This window comes from Sparus aurata, chromosome 14, assembly GCF_900880675.1.
Source record: "Sparus aurata chromosome 14, fSpaAur1.1, whole genome shotgun sequence".
Classification (NCBI taxonomy): Eukaryota; Metazoa; Chordata; class Actinopteri; order Spariformes; family Sparidae; genus Sparus; species Sparus aurata.
In genome coordinates, this window is record NC_044200.1 from 4,383,282 (window position 1) to 4,403,098 (window position 19,817).

Below are 19,817 nucleotides of genomic sequence, written 5' to 3' on the forward strand. Positions count from 1 at the left end.
AGAAAATGTAGAGTGCAGAAATAGGGTTTGACCGATATATTAGTTTGCTGACTGGTGGTGCCAAGAATTGTTATCAAGATGACTTTGGGAATGCATAATTACAGATTTCCTCACGCTTTACATATTATTAATAAAACATTTTAATAGGAATAGTTCAACACTTTGTGAAATTCGCTTTCTTAATGAGAGTTATGATGATTAATACCACTTAACTAAGCTTATCATACTGACTGGAAGCAAGAGGAAACAGTCAGCCTAGTTCTGTCCAAAGGTACAAAAGAGTCAACAACTTTTAGAAGGACCAGGATGGACAAGTCCTGATCTGCAGCCAGCATATAGCCTCCTGTAAAACCACAACATTCTGTATTTACTTTTTTACTTTTTATGTTTAACATACATATGTGAAAGGGGGGACAATCTGTGTTTCTACCAAAATAGCGAAAATTCCTTTAATACATATAACACACTAGAAAGATTAATGCGATCTATTTAGTTGCTAGGTTGTGTGTCCACATTGAAGTCATTGTGGCTTAGTGGTTGAGATGGTAACCACAAACTGTAAAAGACCCTGGATGGGGACATTTGTTGCATCTATCTCTCCCTCATTTCCTGTCATCTTTCTACTGGTCAGATCAAATAAAGGCATACAATGAATAAAAACCAAAACGATGTTAGTTATGATGATTAATACCACTTAACTAAACTTATCATACTGACTGGAAGCAAGAGGAAACAGTCAGCCTAGTTCTGTCCAAAGGTACAAAAGAGTCAACAACTTTTAGAAGGACCAGGATGGACAAGTCCTGATCTGCAGCCAGCATATAGCCTCCTGTAAAACCACAACATTCTGTATTTACTTTTTTACTTTTTATGTTTAACATACATATGTGAAAGGGGGGACAATCTGTGTTTCTACCAAAATAGCGAAAATTCCTTTAATACATATAACACACTAGAAAGATTAATGCGATCTATTTAGTTGCTAGGTTGTGTGTCCACATTGAAGTCATTGTGGCTTAGTGGTTGAGATGGTAACCACAAACTGTAAAAGACCCTGGATGGGGACATTTGTTGCATCTATCTCTCCCTCATTTCCTGTCATCTTTCTACTGGTCAGATCAAATAAAGGCATACAATGAATAAAAACCAAAACGATGTTAGTTATGATGATTAATACCACTTAACTAAACTTATCATACTGACTGGAAGCAAGAGGAAACAGTCAGCCTAGTTCTGTCCAAAGGTACAAAAGAGTCAACAACTTTTAGAAGGACCAGGATGGACAAGTCCTGATCTGCAGCCAGCATATAGCCTCCTGTAAAACCACAACATTCTGTATTTACTTTTTTACTTTTTATGTTTAACATACATATGTGAAAGGGGGGACAATCTGTGTTTCTACCAAAATAGCGAAAATTCCTTTAATACATATAACACACTAGAAAGATTAATGCGATCTATTTAGTTGCTAGGTTGTGTGTCCACATTGAAGTCATTGTGGCTTAGTGGTTGAGATGGTAACCACAAACTGTAAAAGACCCTGGATGGGGACATTTGTTGCATCTATCTCTCCCTCATTTCCTGTCATCTTTCTACTGGTCAGATCAAATAAAGGCATACAATGAATAAAAACCAAAACGATGGCTGTCACTGTTTTTAGCTTTCAAGCTAAATACAACTCTTTGCAGACGCCACAAGCCAAAAGGACACTTCACTTAAACATGTAATCTGTTATAAAACAGCCACTTACTGAGCAGATATAGATTATTTATGTGACTACAGCTACATAACAGGTATGCACATTATGCAAAAAGAATTTTATTTGGAACATGCACTGATTTTAAATGTTGGTCAATAAACACATTTTATTGGCCACCATAACAGCTAAGTTTTCCTTCAATTAAATACAATGCATTGACGAATCAGTTGCTCTACGTTTTGATATTCTTGTTGTTCTTCTCAGTGACAACGATTAATAACATCTAGTGTCATAATGATACAGCTGCTTGTTACTGAAATTGACCTAAAACAAAGGACATGAAGATCTGCTGTGCTGTGTCTGACCATGTCTCTGCAGGCCTTTTTTTTGTATTTTTGACTTTGTTAAAAATACTGACAGATAATTGCACCTTCACTGACATAGCATTCAGGTTACCCTGCCTTAAGGGGGGCGCTACATGTTACGATGCCAAACTGAGAAATAATACTCAAATTTTGTCAAATTTAAAGAAACAACATATACACACAATATATATCAGAAATCGTCTGCTACATTTTCAAAAAACCCATATCGGCCAAACCTTATACAAAAAGCTGCACCTACTGAAGGTAAGGGGTCAAAGATGAGGAAAGGCATCATGTGACAGACACAGGAAATAAAGAGGGAAGTTGGGGGGAAAGTAGACATTTAGGTTGCTGGATCTGGAATGATGCAGGATGACGGGGGTCTTGAACAGGGAAGTGGGGGGGCCCCGTTTATTTGTACGGCCGAAGGAACCTGGTGACTTTGGAGCGCAGCAGCTTGATGAAGGAGCGAGGGAACATCTCTTTGGACTCCTGTGCTGTGTACCTGAAGTAGTTCTGAGGATGGGCCAGCACATCAAACAGGGCCTTTATTAGCTTCTTGTCCTGTCGGGGGGGAAACATAGACAAAGAGCATTATCTCACTTTACCAATCATAGGGAAGGGGGGGGGAAGAGTTTTTTCAACCTTTTTTTGCGGTAATAGTAAATGCAATTCCCTTAAAGTCAAAGCATCAAGTGATTATAGGTCTGGTACTGCACTGTATCCATTTATTTATGTATTTATATTTTATTTGACAGGGACAGTGCATATTAATAAACATTTCTGTAAATCCATCAGTACCTTCAGTATCTCCTGGTGGTTCTCGGAGGCATAGAGCCTCCCATCTCGCACTATGTCTTCTATCAGCTGCTGGTAATCCTCTGAAAGACAACGGAGTTGCATGATGGGACCGCAATACACAGTACAGTTAAGTACAGTATAGAGACTTGTTGAGTGAAAGTAGATTCAGCATAAAAATCAGTAACAACACAGGTTTTTTTTTAAATTCAAAATATCAGATGCTCACTAAAGGCAACCTGTACATGATATTAGATCCAACTCAACTGTCTGATTTATGTTCAGAGTGACTCACCATCGTAAGTGACATATGGAACTTGGAAGCCTTTGCCACTATTGCCCTCGTTGGACTTGAATTGAATCCAGAGCTTGCGAGAGCGAGATGTGAAGGCAATCGGTCGCTCATAGGTCTGACATGTCTCATAGGTAGTGATGGAGGTAGGGTGGGCTGGAGGAAGAGGACAAACATGTCAGAATAGTACATAGAGTTTTGTAATGTTGGTAATGCAAAATTCTTCTGGGCTCATCAAGATACAGACCATAAATCCTGTCTAATCAGTTGTCCTCAGGTAAAGAATTAAACAGAAGTGATATGACTCTGAAGTAAATAACCTCTTACCACTCTTCCTCATGACGAGCACATCGCCACACTCATCCTCGATGGGGAGGAAGATTTCTGGTACCACAATGAGAATCCGCCTCTTGTGTGGTGGGTTGATGGTCCAGACACAGTCCACATTGGATGGATAATCCCCTGGGTAGTTCGGTGACTCAATGTAGCCTGTGTATTCTCCCAGCTCACCTCCACACAGCTGGTCTGTGGACACAATAATATAAGCACTTTGCAATACAAGTCATTTCGATACAACAGCGGCAATGTCTGGCAACAGTTGAGGAGCATTACTTTTGCAGTGGGACACATTGGTGGCACCATCAAAGTCAGTGGTGGTGTTCCCTGGGCAGGTGATGCAGTAGTTCTGTCCAAACTCAGACTGGTAGGTTCCTGCTGGGCAGCGGATACAGCGGTGGGTGCTGGAGTTGTAGTAATGTCCAGGAGCACAGTGCACTGAGGAGGAACAGAAGGGATCCAGGATAAATGCAGATAAACACATAAACAGCAGGCCATCTACAAAATACATCACACAGCTGTGATATAATTCATTCAAAAACAGGCAGATAAAAAAAGCAGTAAGCCCTGTAAAGCTGACTTCTCATCTCATACACATTTACGCACTCCTTTATAACAGCATTAGCGATGAAGCTGCTTACGCATTACTTGCTTCATTGTAAATGTCAGTATAAACATACAGAATTTTAAAGTGGCACGTAAAAAATCTCTGACAACATAAAGCAAGCAGTTTACAGAATGTTCAACAGTCACTCTAACAGCTCTGTAAGTGTATACTGGCATGGTGGTACTTTGAACTACCTTCCTCTTGTTGGGATTTTGCAGGAATATGTATTGGGCAAATAAACATTTTGACAAGATGGTGGTGCTAGATGACAAGTCAAGGGATCACAAAAGTAACTGGTATTTATCCCAGAAGGGCCATGCCTCTACATACAGAATTAACTGACAAACATCTATTACTATTGACCTGTTTGTATCACTAGCTGAGAAGTCAGGGATCACAAAAAATCATTGAGCGCATCCTCTGAGCATCATGGAAAACTTAACCAAATCTCATTGCAATCCATTATGCAGTAACCAGGTGCAGCATTGCCAGTGGGCCTAATGGGCCTTGGCCCACCCACTTGTACAACTGGCCCACCCTAAGTGTATATGTTTTATTTTATAAATCTTTAACCCATACTCCCACTGTGCTCCTGTTTGGTTATTTCTCTTACTAATATCCCAGTTTCATAATAATGCAAATAAATTGGGAGTTTCTCAGTTTCTCTGTGGGACATGTGGTCTTGGTGTCTGGCAACCCAACCCAGACGCAGAGATGAACGTGCACAATCAAGCCTGATGTTTGTCACTCGTCCCTGCACTCACTTGAAGCGCTCTGCTTCATTTAGTTTGCCGCTGAAAATGGATGAATGAGGTCCCAAAAAGAAGGAATGGGTTTCCAAAATCATCAGCTCAAATTGGTGAGAGAACTTCCAACTTCACTGGCACATCACACTCACTCGTCCTCTTGCCTCCACTCTGCAGAATGTAGGCCTTGTCCTGCATCATTCTTCCTCCATTTCTTTCTGAGGGGTCTCACACACTCTCTTGCAACATAGTTATTTCTTATAATGCAACTTTTCTCTAGACCAGAAAAAGTTAGAAAACAATGCAGGCAAGAGACTGAGGATCCCTTCCTGACTTTACTGTCTCTATGATGCCTTGAAAGCATCTCTAGATCACCTACAATGCTGTCCTGTGATCCCTCCCCACCTCACCCCAACGCCCCACACGAATTCCTGATGGGTCAGCGACTCACAAGTGGCCCTAACGATTCGGAAACTCAGAGTTCACATGTGACCTTAACAACGTCTGTAAGGACACTCCCACACAGAAAAGCCTGCACCTGCCCTCCAGTTAGTTAGAACTGAAGAAGCCTCTTGGACGAGAGGCGAAAGGTCTTCAAGCCCAGTTTCCTACGTTATAACACTTAGAATCCTCTATAGACCATATATATTGACAGTACAGTGCTTTGCTCTCTCTCTTGCAATAAATCAATGGAACTCATCCAGCGGTTGATCTCTCTCTCTCTCTCTCTCCCTCTCTCTCTCCCTGCAATCAATTTAAATGATTATCAGTCTGATAATCTACAAATTAAAAAAATGATGTGAGCTTGCATGTGCTGCTCAGTATAAATATAAACTTTTGCAGTTAAAAAAATAATGTAGGCATGAACATGTTTCAGAAAAAGAGTTAAATAGTGACATAATCAGTGGCTGGCTTTCACAGCATATCAGTAAATCTTTGTTTTAGCAAGACTAAAAACTGTCAATAAAGGAAAATGTTATTAATATAGAAAAGTGAAATCCTGGCACCTTGCCTGGTGGTAGCAACTATGAACAAGTACAGTGGAAAGAAACATACTACAGACGTAAAGTGATATGCCCTGTCACAAAGCCTCACCTTTGGCTTCACAGTCTCTGAAGGACACCGATGCTTCATACTTGGTCATGAGACCTCCTCCACAGGTGAAGCAGAGGACCCGGCCTGGTTCCGGCTGGTATGAGCCCAGCGGACAGATCTGACATGGACGGAATCCGTCAGCAGAGAAATGGCCTGCTGGACACTGACCTGTGGCAAGTACAGCATTTTTTTTTTTCTCTTAATTTATCTGCATTTGTAGATTTATTTAGAAGATGTAAGACATAATTACACAGTGCAAAAGTGATTCTCGTAGGATCAGTTGGTAGATTTCTTCCTAATCTCTCGACAAACAGCTTATTAACCAAATCCAACACTGGTCTGTTGCTCTCTTGTGCCTGTTGCTGCCATTCAGTTCACTTTAATGACCACAAGGCGGTGCCAGTCCCAGATATTTGTACTTGGGACTGGCACATTGGATTTATATGTCGCCAGTTGTACAGAAGACATACAGACACACTGGCAGGAATTATAACAGACAAAATATATGGAAAGTCTACAGGTGATTGGCAGCTAGGCGAGGGGTGTAAGGTACTCTAATGGACTGTAAATCCTTCATTCACACCAGCTCCTGTGTATTAATATGGATAATACAGCGATGATTTCAGTACTGCTGAGGAAGAATACAAGCACCGGGGCTTTTGAAATGATTCTAATGATGTGATGGTGAATTACCTCCACACTGTGACACGTTCTTGGCACCAGCGATGCCCTGTCCTTCAATGCTGGGACACGGCTCACAGGACAGTTGACCTGCCGTGTCCTGGTAGGTCCCGGGGGGACACTGGACACACTGCTCCTGCTCCCCGCTGTAGAACGTCCCCACACCACAGCTTACTGAGGAGGACCGCACAGGTGAGTACTGACTGAATACTTTCTGTAGCTCCTCATTATGACAGGAGGACAGGACACCAACATGACACCAGCAAGACATGAAGCAAGACTTACCGCACTTTCCCTCTCTGAGGACTTGTCCCGTGCTGCAGGCCTCGGCACCCTCCGGTACTCTGGACGGTTTTTGGGCCACCTCATACTCCGTCCCAGAGAACTGGATGTAGAACTGCTGTTTGTTGATAGACTTCCTGAGAGTCCGCATAGCGCTCTGCAGCTTCTGCTTCATCTTCTCCCGCACGCAGTCCAGGTTACATGAGTCTGAGGCAAGAAATGACCATTGATAAACTCCATTAAAGAATACTACAAAATCCTGACCATGTCTCTTGTTTTTCTATAGGCTTTAGACCCTCTGTAACTGTCTTTAATAGTGATGTTTTGATGTTTTTAATGTAAGAACTCATATCTCAAAGATTTGTATCAGATACTGTATACAGTACGCAGGTGATTCTCTAAATTGGTTTTGCACTGCATGTATGTTTATTAACAGGTAAGAAAGAACATGACACCTGAGGCTTCCTCCTCCTTCATCTCCATCTCAAACTCAGCTGTGATGTGGGAAACCTCCTTGGAAGGAGATTTGCGTCCTCTTCGGCGCTTCTTAGATGAGTCACACTTGAGGTTGACAAAAGTCACCTGGCAGTCATCAGTGCAGGGGAACTGGCCTCCTGCCAGGTAAAAACAATAACAATGTTATCTAAATATAGGTGCGGTTTTATGGCGGTCGGCAAGTATAGATTACAAATTGTGTTATTGTGTGTAAACTGAGTCTGACTAAACTCTACAGCTCAAAATGTAGAAGTTATTCACCTTGTGGGTTCTGCTTGGATGAATCTCTGTGTTTCTCTTTGTTGCGAGGCCTTAGGTGACACTTGGCATCTTTGATCTTAAACCTTGCCTTCTGTTTGATGGGCGGGGCCAGCATGTCTTGATTCATACACAGCAGAAACAAAACAGCAGACGGTCGATCAGAGCATAGTATAAACAACAGGAGTATAACATGTACTGTACATTTAGACATTTTTCAGCTGTATACATTTTTTGTCTTTTCTCAATTCATAATACAAGATGAGAATTTCTGTTCCTCCAATCTAAATTTGTTTTTTTTTATTTACATCAGTCTTTAATTGCTATTGCTAAGTAATAGACTGTTTTATCTTTCACTGGCCTCCTTGAACCCCACTTCAATCTGCAAAGGCTCCACCATGATCCAGTAGAGAGCTAAGGGGCGGCTGAAGCTCAGGAGGCAGAGCGAGTCGTCTAGTAATCGGATCCCCGCTCCCCCATAGCTGTATGACAAAGTGTCCTTGAGCAAGATACTGAACCCCAAGTAACTGGTTCTGCTGACACGAGAACAACCTCCCTTACTAGCGTCCCACCCACATCCACTATAAGAAGTAACTACTTTCTGTAGATCTCAAGGTAAATGCACCCTGTTCTCTGATATTTTCCTCTGCACTGTCAATGCAGCCATTTACTTGACATTTTTGCCCTGCTGCTGGCTAACTTTTTAGTTTAGGTTCTTATATTTTAGAAATTTGGTTGACTGAAGGTCAAATCTGCTAATTTTCTAATCAAGACTACACTTAAACAAACTGTCCGGTCAAAAACCCCTAACATTCACCTGCTGTAACCCCATGGTGGGTATTAGCTAATAGTGCAGGAGCTCACTGATGCCCTGATCCAGGTCTGGGAGGAGATCCCCCAGGACACCATTCACTGACTCATCAGCAGCATGCCCAGACATTGTCGGGAGTATTTACAGGCACGTGGGGGGCCATACACACCACTGAGTCACATCATTAGTTGCCGTAATATATTTCATGCGAGTTTGATCATCATGTGATTCAAATTTTTACTTAGATTTTTTCTGTTATTTTGAATCTACTGACCGTTGTTATGTCAGTTTGTTCCCCACAAATTATACAATGCACATCAGTAAAGATTTCCAACTTGAATAATTTGTTGATCAAATTCTGATGTGTGTTTAAAGTGTTCCATTCATTTTTTTTTGCAGTGTATGTTGCAACCAGCATCACTAATTTAATATTTATTTTCTGAGCTACGTCATCCGATAGAAATCCCACTACTGAACTGCACCACAGAGCTAATCTTCACTGGCAGTGTGTGTCTGGAGGTCTGTCTGTGCTCGGATCAGTCCAGAACCTGACAGCATAAAGAGCGGCTGTCTGGGTAAAATCTCAACTCCATGAAACCACGGCTGGCCCTTTTTCTCAGTAAACCTGGCTCTGAATACTGCATTTCCCGTTGTGTATACCGGTGCAGGTGGGTAGGGCAGTGGTGGCATTCCTCTTCTGAGGTGCTTTACCAGGCTGGACTGGCACTCCGCAGCTCAGTGTGTAGCTGTTCTCCGAGTCTGCAAGAAACACACACATAACACTACAGTGAGAAAATAGGGAGGCTGCCTGTTTGACTTGGTCCTCCTGCACCATCAAATACCTTGTGAGTGTGTGTGTGTGTGTCAGTGTCAGTATGGAAGCATGTGTTTTTCACTTGGCAGTTCTGAGGATTCAAAAGAATTTTATAAACATTTAAGACCATAATGTCCTCCATTTAGACACGCCATTTAGAAGTCCAAATGACAGATCTATGGACCTCATCTTTTACTTGATGCGTACGTAAACACAAAGACGTATTTCAAGTAAGAAATGAGGGACGAAGCCTTCAGAGGTCATAAAAGTGGGATGATTAAATAAGAGCCTGGACTGCATTCAGCCACAGGAATTTACATGGCTCCCTCCCCCTAAAATTGAGACACAATCCAAGAGGACAGAAAAACAAATATTTCATCTCATGCCTGAGAGCTATCCATCATTCTCACACGAGGGCTGCCAAGTTAAACGGAGCTAGGGCAGCACTACGGAAAAAATGGCGCGATCAAAGAATGTAATCAATTTAGAGATGTGTGTTAAGTACTATTACAGGAGGAGAGGCCGGAGTGCCAGCCAAAGTGCTGGGCCAGGTGAAGCCAAGAGAGGCTTGCAGAGTGAAAAACACATCAGTCTGAGTGGAGTGCCCCCCGAGGAGTCAACAAATACAGCAATAAAGAACAGGAGCACCTTCGTCAAGCATCAGCGGCACTGGGAGAGAGGTTGGTACGGGGAGCTTTGACTGCCCAGATGTTACCACCAGAGGGCAGCAACGTGTGCAGCACCACAGCTAAAAACAGTACAGGCCAGGCTGGAGGGATTTACAGGAGTATGAGGAATTTCATTTGAGGGGTCACCAACCTTCGGTCCAATCTGCACGCAGTTTTATTCTTTTTTTGCAGTATTAAAAAGAGCAACTCAAAATAAAATGTTCTCACTTCTTTCTTTGTCATGTGTGATTATAGACTTGGAATCTACCTTGCTTGATGACAGGTTGGACAGGGCAATCAACTTGAAGATGTCACCTGAAACTAGTACTAATATGCCTGTATTTCAAAAGTATTAGCACATGGCACAATAGATTTTTCTTCACTGTGCATATGTGTGTGTGTGTGTGTGCCCGCGTGTGTGTGTGTGCGTGTGTATGTGTGTGCTTGTGTACCTGCAAGGAAGTGGGCGTTGGAAGGGCAGGAGAGTGAGCAGACCTCTGCTCCTCCACTCTTTGTGCAAGTCAGCTGGGCTCGGGGCGCTGGCTTCCCATTGGGCAAACACTTGGCCGCTTCTGAGGAACACACAGAGTCACATCACCATGACAACCACCTGGACACACACACACACACACACCTCCGTTCAGGGCCCGCTGTGCGGAATCCACCATAGCACAAGTGGAGAAACTCGAAAGCAGAAAAACTCACAAACACTTACCGATGCAATCTTTCTTGTTCCAGTGGAGCTTCTGTCCAGGAGGACACACACACTCATAGCCGCCCTGGGTGTTAACACAGCCATGCTCACAGCTCCCGTTGCTGATGCTGCACTCATCAATGTCTGGGACCCAAGCACAGAGAGCAGGACAGTCAGTCTGGGTTTGTACTTTTAATTAGAAGAAGCCATGACAGAAATAACAAAAACGGGCAATCTAAAGATGTTCATCAGTTTCCACATACCTTTACATCATTGATACATTGGCTTCCCTTACTAATAATAGCTACAATGCTCTTGGTACTTATTGGATATTCTGTAATTTGATCCTGAGCGCTTTAAAAAATCATAACAATTGTAGGTATAAACATACAGGTAATATCAGGTGTCAGCTTTGAATGTTTTGGAGAGTGAACTGTGACACTGAAACTTACATTACCTCCATTCTCTCTGTAGTTTGCTGTATATACGTTTTTTTTTTTATTGATAGTTTTGGATCATGTTTGGAAAAGGTTCCATTTCAAATATATGGTCATTTTAGAAGCTGCAGTGAGTCATGCTGTTGAACTGTATGTATGCATACTGGCAGGTGTTTCTATTAATTTGTCCACCCAATTTAAATCAGCAAGAAAAAAACAGAAACAGCTATTTGTATTACAAGAAACTGAATATTATAACTTTGATGAAGGGAGCAGGACTGATTTTTGCAACTGCAGGACTGTATTAGTTTGAGCTACGTGAACCTAATAAACTGGCAGCTGAGTGTGTGAATGTGTTGCTACAGGTGCATTCTGCTCCAGCTGCTGTGATCATGCCAACTCTACCTTACCATCAGTGACGTCAGTCAGTTGAACAACAGGACGGTCAGAACTGTGTGTGTTGATTGAGCTACAGATGTGTGACAGCTCACACACATAAACGCACAGACACGCAGACACACCAACACACACTAGGAATGTGTGCTTATGCACACACGCACGCAATTCACCCATCACCTTAACACTCTGAAAAGCACAACACACACATTGTATCTCCTCTGTCCCATACACTTCAGCTTTATCGATCTGCCAGTTTTGGGACAGTTTCACGTATTTCTCCCATTTTCCCGGCACTGGGATATCTGTGAGCAGACTCTCACCTCCACAGTGAGTGAGGCCGTACAGGATGTAGCCCTTGTTGCATAAGCACTCAAAGCTGCCGGGGTAGTTGATGCAGGTGTGGTCACACGTCCTCTCAAACGAGCACTCGTCAATGTCTGAGGAAGACCAAAGAAGATACATGACTGGTGAGAAATACTGCACTTAATGCATCAGAAATGTTTGACAACAGGAAATGGACAAACTAAATGCTGCAAGAGATATCAGCATCAATTCCTTTTTCTGTTCATTCACTCATTGTAGTTTCCCATTCGCCTCAGTACAGGGATGCCGTCTCGCAGCCAGCAAAGAGTAGCTGTTAAAAAAAATCATCTGTAAGGGAGATCCCCATGACTTTTAACAGGATTGTCGATTTACCTATCGTGCTTAGTACTACTGATCCCAAGAGCTGTTGCATAAAAAACGGGCAATCTACCAAAAATAATCCTGACGATAACAGAAAATCAAAAATCGGAAAAAATTGTTCCACATTTCCCAAAAAACAGTATCAAGCACATGCCTCTCAGTGCTCTGACTCTTGAATGCTTTGACTTTAGTAGATTGGAATCTGCAGCTCTACCTGAAGTTTAGCAAATATCTGACTGAGCAGAGCAAATTGCCTTTCTCTACAACAGTCTAACAAACATGACTGCTGATGTGTGAATGTGCTGGTATTTGTGTTTTATTATGTTTATATAACACTACAACATCATAAGTTGTCTCAAGGCCATTCAGAATGTTTTAATACAATATTTATTCATCCAAAACGGGTCACAGTGTAGAGGGGAATAGTATAAACTGATGCCAAACACCACAGCATTTATAGCCAAAGCTAATTTGCAAAGCCCATAGATGGGCCTTTGAAATACATAAAATTCAACCATAAATAAAAGAGTACAAAAAACAGTACAAACTCATTTGGTTATTCATACTATGACACTCCATCTTTCTATGACATAGACATGGTTTATTATTGTGCAACAGCATAATAGTCTAAATGTTATTCCTATATCAACCCATTACATGGTGGGGTGAAAGGTTGTGTTCTAATTCATCAGATTCCAGACAAACAATCACAAATCAGCCACATGTTTGTGATAATTGTGGTGATTAATTAAGCATCAGCTCTTTTCTTCGCCAGCTTATGTACTGCTTCAAAATAAAAGTTCTTAAGCTAATTATAAGCTAATAGCAGTAATGACGAACATTACTTCGATCATCTTTTTTATCTGATATCTGATGTCAAGTCATCTGAATTACCAACTTCCCAACTTCAAGCAATGCATAGCAGGCCATGTAAACCTAAAAAGACTTGACTTTAAACTTGAATTTATAGTTATTCATATTTCCAAAACTGGAAACAGAGCCATCAAAACAGGGGCATAAGGTCAATATTATTACTATGATGATAGTGACAAAATGACATACAGTGATAGGAGATTTCACATGTATTAATAGAATTATAAACGTGCCTAAGTCAACCCAATGAGAGCACAGAGGTTTTGGTGGAAGCAGAGGTCAGTGAGATGAGTGGTTTACAGACATTGTGATCTTAATGACTCATTTATGGACAAACACAAGCTCTCCACCACCGACGAAAGAGGCCATCCTATTAATCACAGTGGACATTATAGCAAACAAATACATAAGCTCTAAACTAAACTAAGACAAGAGCTCATTCTAATAAACCAAAAGACTCCACTGGAATGAGGTCGAGAAGTCTCAGCAGTGTTGCGTCAAAGTCCTTCTGAGTATGTGTGTATGTATGAGTGTGCACGCCTGCCTGCACATGTGTTTATGTATACTTGTCCAGCACCAAATATTATTAACCTATCAGGAATGGAGGCCAGCATTTCAAACTCACCTGGTTTATTTCAGGCTGTTCCACGGGGCTTTACAGGAGCTAAAAATACGAAATGTTATAATGGAGTTTGTCATGTGGAGGAAGTTGTTAAGGCCTGGATGTTGGCTCGGTAAATATTCCAGGCAACTGTCCATGTGAGGACTTAGGAATAGCTTGCCTGTTTTGAGCTAGGCCACAAGCAGAGTTTACATAAACTGATCCAGGCCCACAGGAGCTGGCCCACGACTGTTTAATGTGAGATGAACGTATATAAAATAATTAATGTGTTTTTTTTGTGAGACACATCCTCAGTCATGATGAGGTGTTTTGACATTTATCTAACTGCTGACAATGTTCTCTCTATCTCTCTGGCTCTCTAAACATTTAGAGTAGAAGGAATCATTTGTGGGAATTGCTTATGCAACTATGCCAAACGATTCATCTTTCTGCTTAAGTTTCTTAGCCACTTCTGGCAAATGCTCTCACACTGGCATGTAGGGTATGACCAGGAGCGAGCTTCTCTGGAAGAAGCTTACTGGCACAGAAAGAGCTGACAAATTAAACATTATATTTCATTTTTAAGGTCACGTTGAAGCTGAACAGTCCAGATGTCAGTGGATGGGATAAACCTGGCAGCTACTGGCTGGCATGGTACGGACCAAGGTGTGTCAGAAATAGGCACGGGTGCTCTGATGTGGCTGACAACACTCAACACCACATTATTAAAGGATACAAACACACCACTGATCATGCATAGCTGATCCAGGACACACAAACACCCACGTGTACCCACACTGTTTGTGGGTTTGGGCCGAGGACAGAAGCACCCCGGGGTTTTGTTGTTAATAAAAGAATTTTGTGTCAGTCTGCCCTCCCATCTGTCTTGCTGCAACTTGTAAGCAAGAATCTGCCTTTGGTCATACAAACACAATCGTTGATCACAAGGAGGCTTCTTCGCTTCACTATTTACCCAGTCCAGGAAGTCAGTTACAATGCTGCAACAAACTCTACATTATCTTGTCAGGGAAAGATGACTGTGCACGCTTGAACTTTTCTCATGAATGCATTTCAGTGTTAGCGAAGTGACACATTCAAACTTTAAAACTATAGCAGTTGGAGTTTAAAAAGACAGTCCAGCATTTGCGGAAATGTACCTGTTGGTCTTCTTCAAAAGACCGATACCAATTTCGTCTCTGTGAGTCCAGCAGATCCACTAAGACGTGGAAGCACGGAAGCACTGAACTGAATGGAAAGAGAATATCTTCTCTAGACTAATGTCCTGCAGGACCTTCTGTATCCCTGGACAGAATCAGAGACCAGATTGATATTGATTTTCTCGTCTTACTCCAGGTGCAAACTTGCTCTAAAGCACCAGTTTCCCATTCACACGTTGGTTTCACTAATCCTTTCAGCCATTGTCTGGTTCCTGTTTATGTGTATATGATAATATTGTAGTGTCTACCAATAGCTGCTGGCCAATGGAGGAGACCAATGCAAATTGTACTTTAGATTAAATTACACAGTGTAAACATTTTACCACAGAAATGAAGTCTACTTTGAATTCTCTTTCTGAATGGGCCCCATTACAGCTGCAATACAAACTAACTCAACACTAGTCCCCTGCTGATCCAACCTTTATCCAACAGAAGTCAATGGGTGTAAAAAGGCACAGAAGAAGGTGCCCTAATCCAATAAATCTGTGGCTTTGGCTTTAACCGTTCTAGAGGCAAATACAGGTACTTTTCTTAGTCCAAGCTCTTTTGTGTGTTCTAGAGGATCTCTCTATTCGTTGATTCGTTGATTTTTTCAGAAAAAAACGCAAATTCAAAACCTTAATGTCTCTGAGATTATTCTGAGTTGATTGATGGGTGACAGGAGAGATGACACAGTGAGAATCTATGTGATTGACAGCTGTCAGTCACTGACCTTGGCATGTCCGTTCATCAGTGAGCAGTTTGTGGCCTTTCTGGCAGCTGCATTCGAAGGAGCCCACTGTGTTCCTGCAGAAGTGATCACAGCCGCCATTGTTCTCCAGGCATTCATCGATGTCTGAGTGGAGAAAACAAGAGAATGTACAGCCATTGGTAAAAGCACAACTGAGTCCACATGCCTCACAACGGCAGCTGGTGTGGTAGATTGCATTCAGATCATGATCAATAACATTGCAAATTTTATTTAAAATGGTGGAAGTTGTCAGCATTTTTCCCCACAAATACCTGTACATTTAGCACTGGCAAACTTAACTAGCTAAGTTAAGTAAGCTATGAAGAGAGAGAAACCTGTGGTGCAGCTTTAACGAGACAAAATGAATAAGAAGCAGGAGACATAAATCTAGAACATACAATAACACTGTGTCAGTCTGCCAGACAACTTTCTGACCAGTATGGTTACACACAGAGACACAAAACCCTCTCCATTATTGCTGTAAATCTGCAGCAGTCCTATAAACTGAGAGGACCCTTCTCAGATTCAAGCTTCAAATCTATTCAAAGCCCTTGGTGGAGAGGTCTGTACTAGGATCAGGTCTCAGATATATTGGAAGGAGGGATTGTTTTTTTCTGTGCTCTTTATTTGTGTACTTCAGTAAGCAAAGAGGGTTGGCTGCTTTCGAAGACTGTCGTCAAGTCTCCCTCTTTTTCTAAATTACAATACCAGCATGCTATAGAGGGAAATGGCCACACCACACAAGCACAAAGAAACACACGGTCCCAACAGCTGGTGAGCACAAAACAGTTCATCTGCACTACTCAAATTAGTTAGGGGTATTGCTGTGTAGGTGCATATATGTGCATGGATATGCAAAAGAAGCCACATGAAATGTAATTAAAAAAATGTAAAACCTAAAACACAAAATAAAAAAATATCCCAATGTCCCCAACTCATTTTGAGCAGTGGTACCTCTGGTGTCATTGAACTGCACACTCTATTTGTCATATTACCTTTGACTGAGATTTACTATTCCAATTTATTTCTCTGTCTTTTTATCTTTTTATTGGCTTTTCCAAATAAGTTGCAGGGTTTCATCATTGTGTGTACTACAGTGGTATATTTAGTAACGCTTCTTTAACAGGGCTCCAGCTGGCAGCGTGGCTCAGTCCTGGGAAATTTAGCTCAGGGCTTGTTCATAGAGATCCCGCTGTCTCATCCCATGCTACGCTAGTTACCTGGAACTAATGAAGTGAAACTGCTGGGAGAGAGAACAGGCAGGGGCTATCACCGAGAAATATGTCTATTATTGGCCCTTAGCTTTGGAGGGTGGGTGATGGCTAATAAATAGGCGTGACTGCCACATTTTTTATATCTGATATTCCTCCCTCTTTGAATCCACAACTACTAGGAAAGATAGATGTTCATTATGTTTCCTACCACTATTTTCAGATTAAAATGTCACATGCACTGCTTAGAATTAACTGCTTAACTGCTTAAAGGAGATCTTCAGTCGATTTAAACATGCAGCTTCATTGCTCAAGCTACCCTTGACTTGCCAGTACCGAAGACGCGAACACATTTGGTCCAACCATTACAGAGCTCCGTGAACGGAGAGTTAGCATTAACAGCTAACAGCATGGGGTCAGAACTTTACACTGTGTTTTAAGCGTCTTAACATGCTCCACATCTCACACCAAAAGTTATGCAACCTCAGCAGACACCTTACAACACAGCACTGTAGCGTGTATGACTCAAAATGAATAAAAAAGTAGTTAAAACAGTGTGTTTGTGCAAGGAGCTACATATCGGTTTGTTGACATCCGTGTGTTCCGGTAGCTAGACCAAACTAGTAAATCCGTCGAGCGTGCGCTCAACAGGCTTAACAGGCTCATGGCTCATGACAGGCTGTAACATGGACATGTACATTATGAACAGAAACACGAAAATGCTGGAATATGTTTCCGTCTCCGCCAGTGAGGGAGTAAGAGCACGCTCGACGGATCAATTAGTTTGGTCTAGCTACCGGAATACGCCAATGTCAACAAACAGGTAAGTGGCTGCTTGCACAAACACACTGTTTTAACTACTTTTTTATTCATTTTGAGTCATACACGCTACAGTGCTGTGTGCTAAGGTGTCTGCTGATGTTGCATAACTTTTGGTGTGAGATGTGGAGCATGTTACGACGCTTGAAACACAGTGTAAAGTTCTGACCCCATGCAGTTAGCTGTAAACGCTAAATCTCCGTTCGCGGAGCTCTGTAATGGTTGGACCAAATGTGTTCGCGTCTTCGGTACTTGCAAGTCAAGGGTAGCTTGAGCAATGAAGCTGCATGTTTAAATTGACCAAAGTTCTCCTTTAAGAATAAAAAAAAGGTATCAAAATTAATAATTTTGACAATTATCTCCCTTTGGCATGTCATCAAGTTAGTAAATTTAACAGAAGTGAAAGACATGGTGATCAATTTAAAGGGACAGTTCACCCCAAAATAAAAAAGCAATATTTTTCTTTTCACCTGTATTGCTGTTTTTGAGATATCAGCAGTAGAGGTGTCTGGCTTCTCTCAAATATAATAGAGCTAGATGGAACTGCACAATATATATTCACCTGATATTGGGGAATTGATAACATCAACTATCTATCAGTACTGATGAAATCATAACTAATAAATGGAGCCAGTAATATGAAGCCAAATTACTTTCATTGACTTCACAAGTGCAGCATCGACATCATCTGACCATCTGAAGTTGAAGACGTGCAGCATGCTGTCGTCATGCTCATGACGTCGAAGTGCTGCACCTCTGTAGAGCCATACAATTTACATACATACTTTTTTTTGTTAAATGTGAAATTATCTGTTTCTTATCGGCATCAAACATGGCAAGCAGGAAATTATTGGTTATTCCTCGATATAACAAGTGAAAATGAAGGACAACACTGAATCTGGAAGCAGTTTGCATTTTTTAGGAATTTGATTTCAATCGCTATTAAATGCTGCTGAGAAGGTTTTAATATGCTAGTAGCAGTATTCACATTGGTCCCATGGTCAGGCCTGAGGTCCTGGGAAAAATGTCTGCAGAAGCCGTTTAGAATAACACCTGAGCTCTGAGAGTCCAGGTGTGCTGCAGTGATCCAGAGGAACAGATTCTAAAATAATAACTAGGTGAATGCAATCGCCCAGAGGCAGCATGTTCAGTGCCAACCACAAACCTGCTGGCAGATCTGGTTTCACAAACCCTAACCATCCAACCACACTCCCTTGCCTCATCCAGCCTACCATGCCTTCACATGAACCCAAAGTGCAGAGTCATGTCTTCCATCTTTTTATTACAAAGCAGATTTTTCATTTCAATACATGTTGCTGCACCTTATGCACCATTCAGAGCAAGTATACTCTATCCAAATCACTTTCCATTAGCTGCTTTGAAAAACGTTCTATGTTTTGTTTCTATAGATGGAGAAGGGCGAGTGGAGTTCAGAGTGGAAAGATTTAGAAGGTAGATGAGGTGAGGGGAGAGCTGGAGGAGGAGGAGCAAAAAGCGCTGACAATAGTCTGGCAGATTACACAGGCTAAGCCCTTTTTGATTGGTGCACTAAGTGATGAAAACTGTGAGGGATTAACACCTTGAGCTGGGTAATAAATTGAGCAAGACACCACAGAGAAATAGGAGGGGGGAGAAGGGGGAAGAAAAAAAGAAGGGAGGGAGGGAGGCCAGAGGAAGAAGGAAGAAGGTAGAAGGAAGAACGGGGGGGGGGTCAGATGGAAAAAGATCCCAAAAAACACATTTCACCAAGAATGATCCTGATGATGGCTTCTGCTTCTCCATCATGGCTGTGCATTAGACCTTATTGCTCAGAAAATGTATGCATTGAGCAACTAATGCACAGCCAAGATGGAGGACACATCCTTCTGTCCTCTATAGTTCAGGAAGCCCTATGCTGTTATACTATTGGCTCACAATACTTACAAGAAGCTGGAACCAGAGGTCAGAATTATTTCACAGAGATGAATAACACTTTTGACCTGACTATTTTATTTTAGATTATGAATTCACAATCATGATAATGTTTTAAAGGAAAAGAGAAACTTTCAACAAGCTCTGTGGATGTATTATATCTTTTAAATGATTTGTCCATATAATGTTATAGTCAATTCTGAAATAATGGGATAATGGGGTCTCATGTTAAACTGGTGGGCTCAGTTATGCCAGTTGAAATGTTGAGCGTGGCTGGCAGATTTGCTCAGCTGT

General features: G+C 41.7%; 1 protein-coding gene across 2 annotated transcripts in view; it reads right to left on the reverse strand.

Moving 5' to 3' along the window:
* Positions 1–1,163: 1,163 nt before the first annotated feature.
* Positions 1,164–19,817, reverse strand: part of scube1 (signal peptide, CUB domain, EGF-like 1) — a 134,366-nt gene continuing 115,712 nt past the window's right edge. For both annotated transcript variants that reach the window (XM_030440161.1, XM_030440160.1), the window contains 15 exons: positions 15,565–15,687; positions 11,798–11,914; positions 10,663–10,785; positions 10,400–10,519; positions 9,126–9,224; positions 7,658–7,774; positions 7,357–7,515; positions 6,905–7,108; positions 6,632–6,793; positions 5,939–6,106; positions 3,767–3,928; positions 3,482–3,679; positions 3,158–3,310; positions 2,866–2,945; positions 1,164–2,628 (listed from right to left, as the gene is read on the reverse strand). In XM_030440161.1, the coding sequence (XP_030296021.1) occupies positions 2,476–2,628; positions 2,866–2,945; positions 3,158–3,310; positions 3,482–3,679; positions 3,767–3,928; positions 5,939–6,106; positions 6,632–6,793; positions 6,905–7,108; positions 7,357–7,515; positions 7,658–7,774; positions 9,126–9,224; positions 10,400–10,519; positions 10,663–10,785; positions 11,798–11,914; positions 15,565–15,687 (2,138 nt within the window). In that variant the 3' untranslated portion in view covers positions 1,164–2,475. The remainder of the gene's footprint in view (positions 2,629–2,865; positions 2,946–3,157; positions 3,311–3,481; positions 3,680–3,766; positions 3,929–5,938; positions 6,107–6,631; positions 6,794–6,904; positions 7,109–7,356; positions 7,516–7,657; positions 7,775–9,125; positions 9,225–10,399; positions 10,520–10,662; positions 10,786–11,797; positions 11,915–15,564; positions 15,688–19,817) is intronic.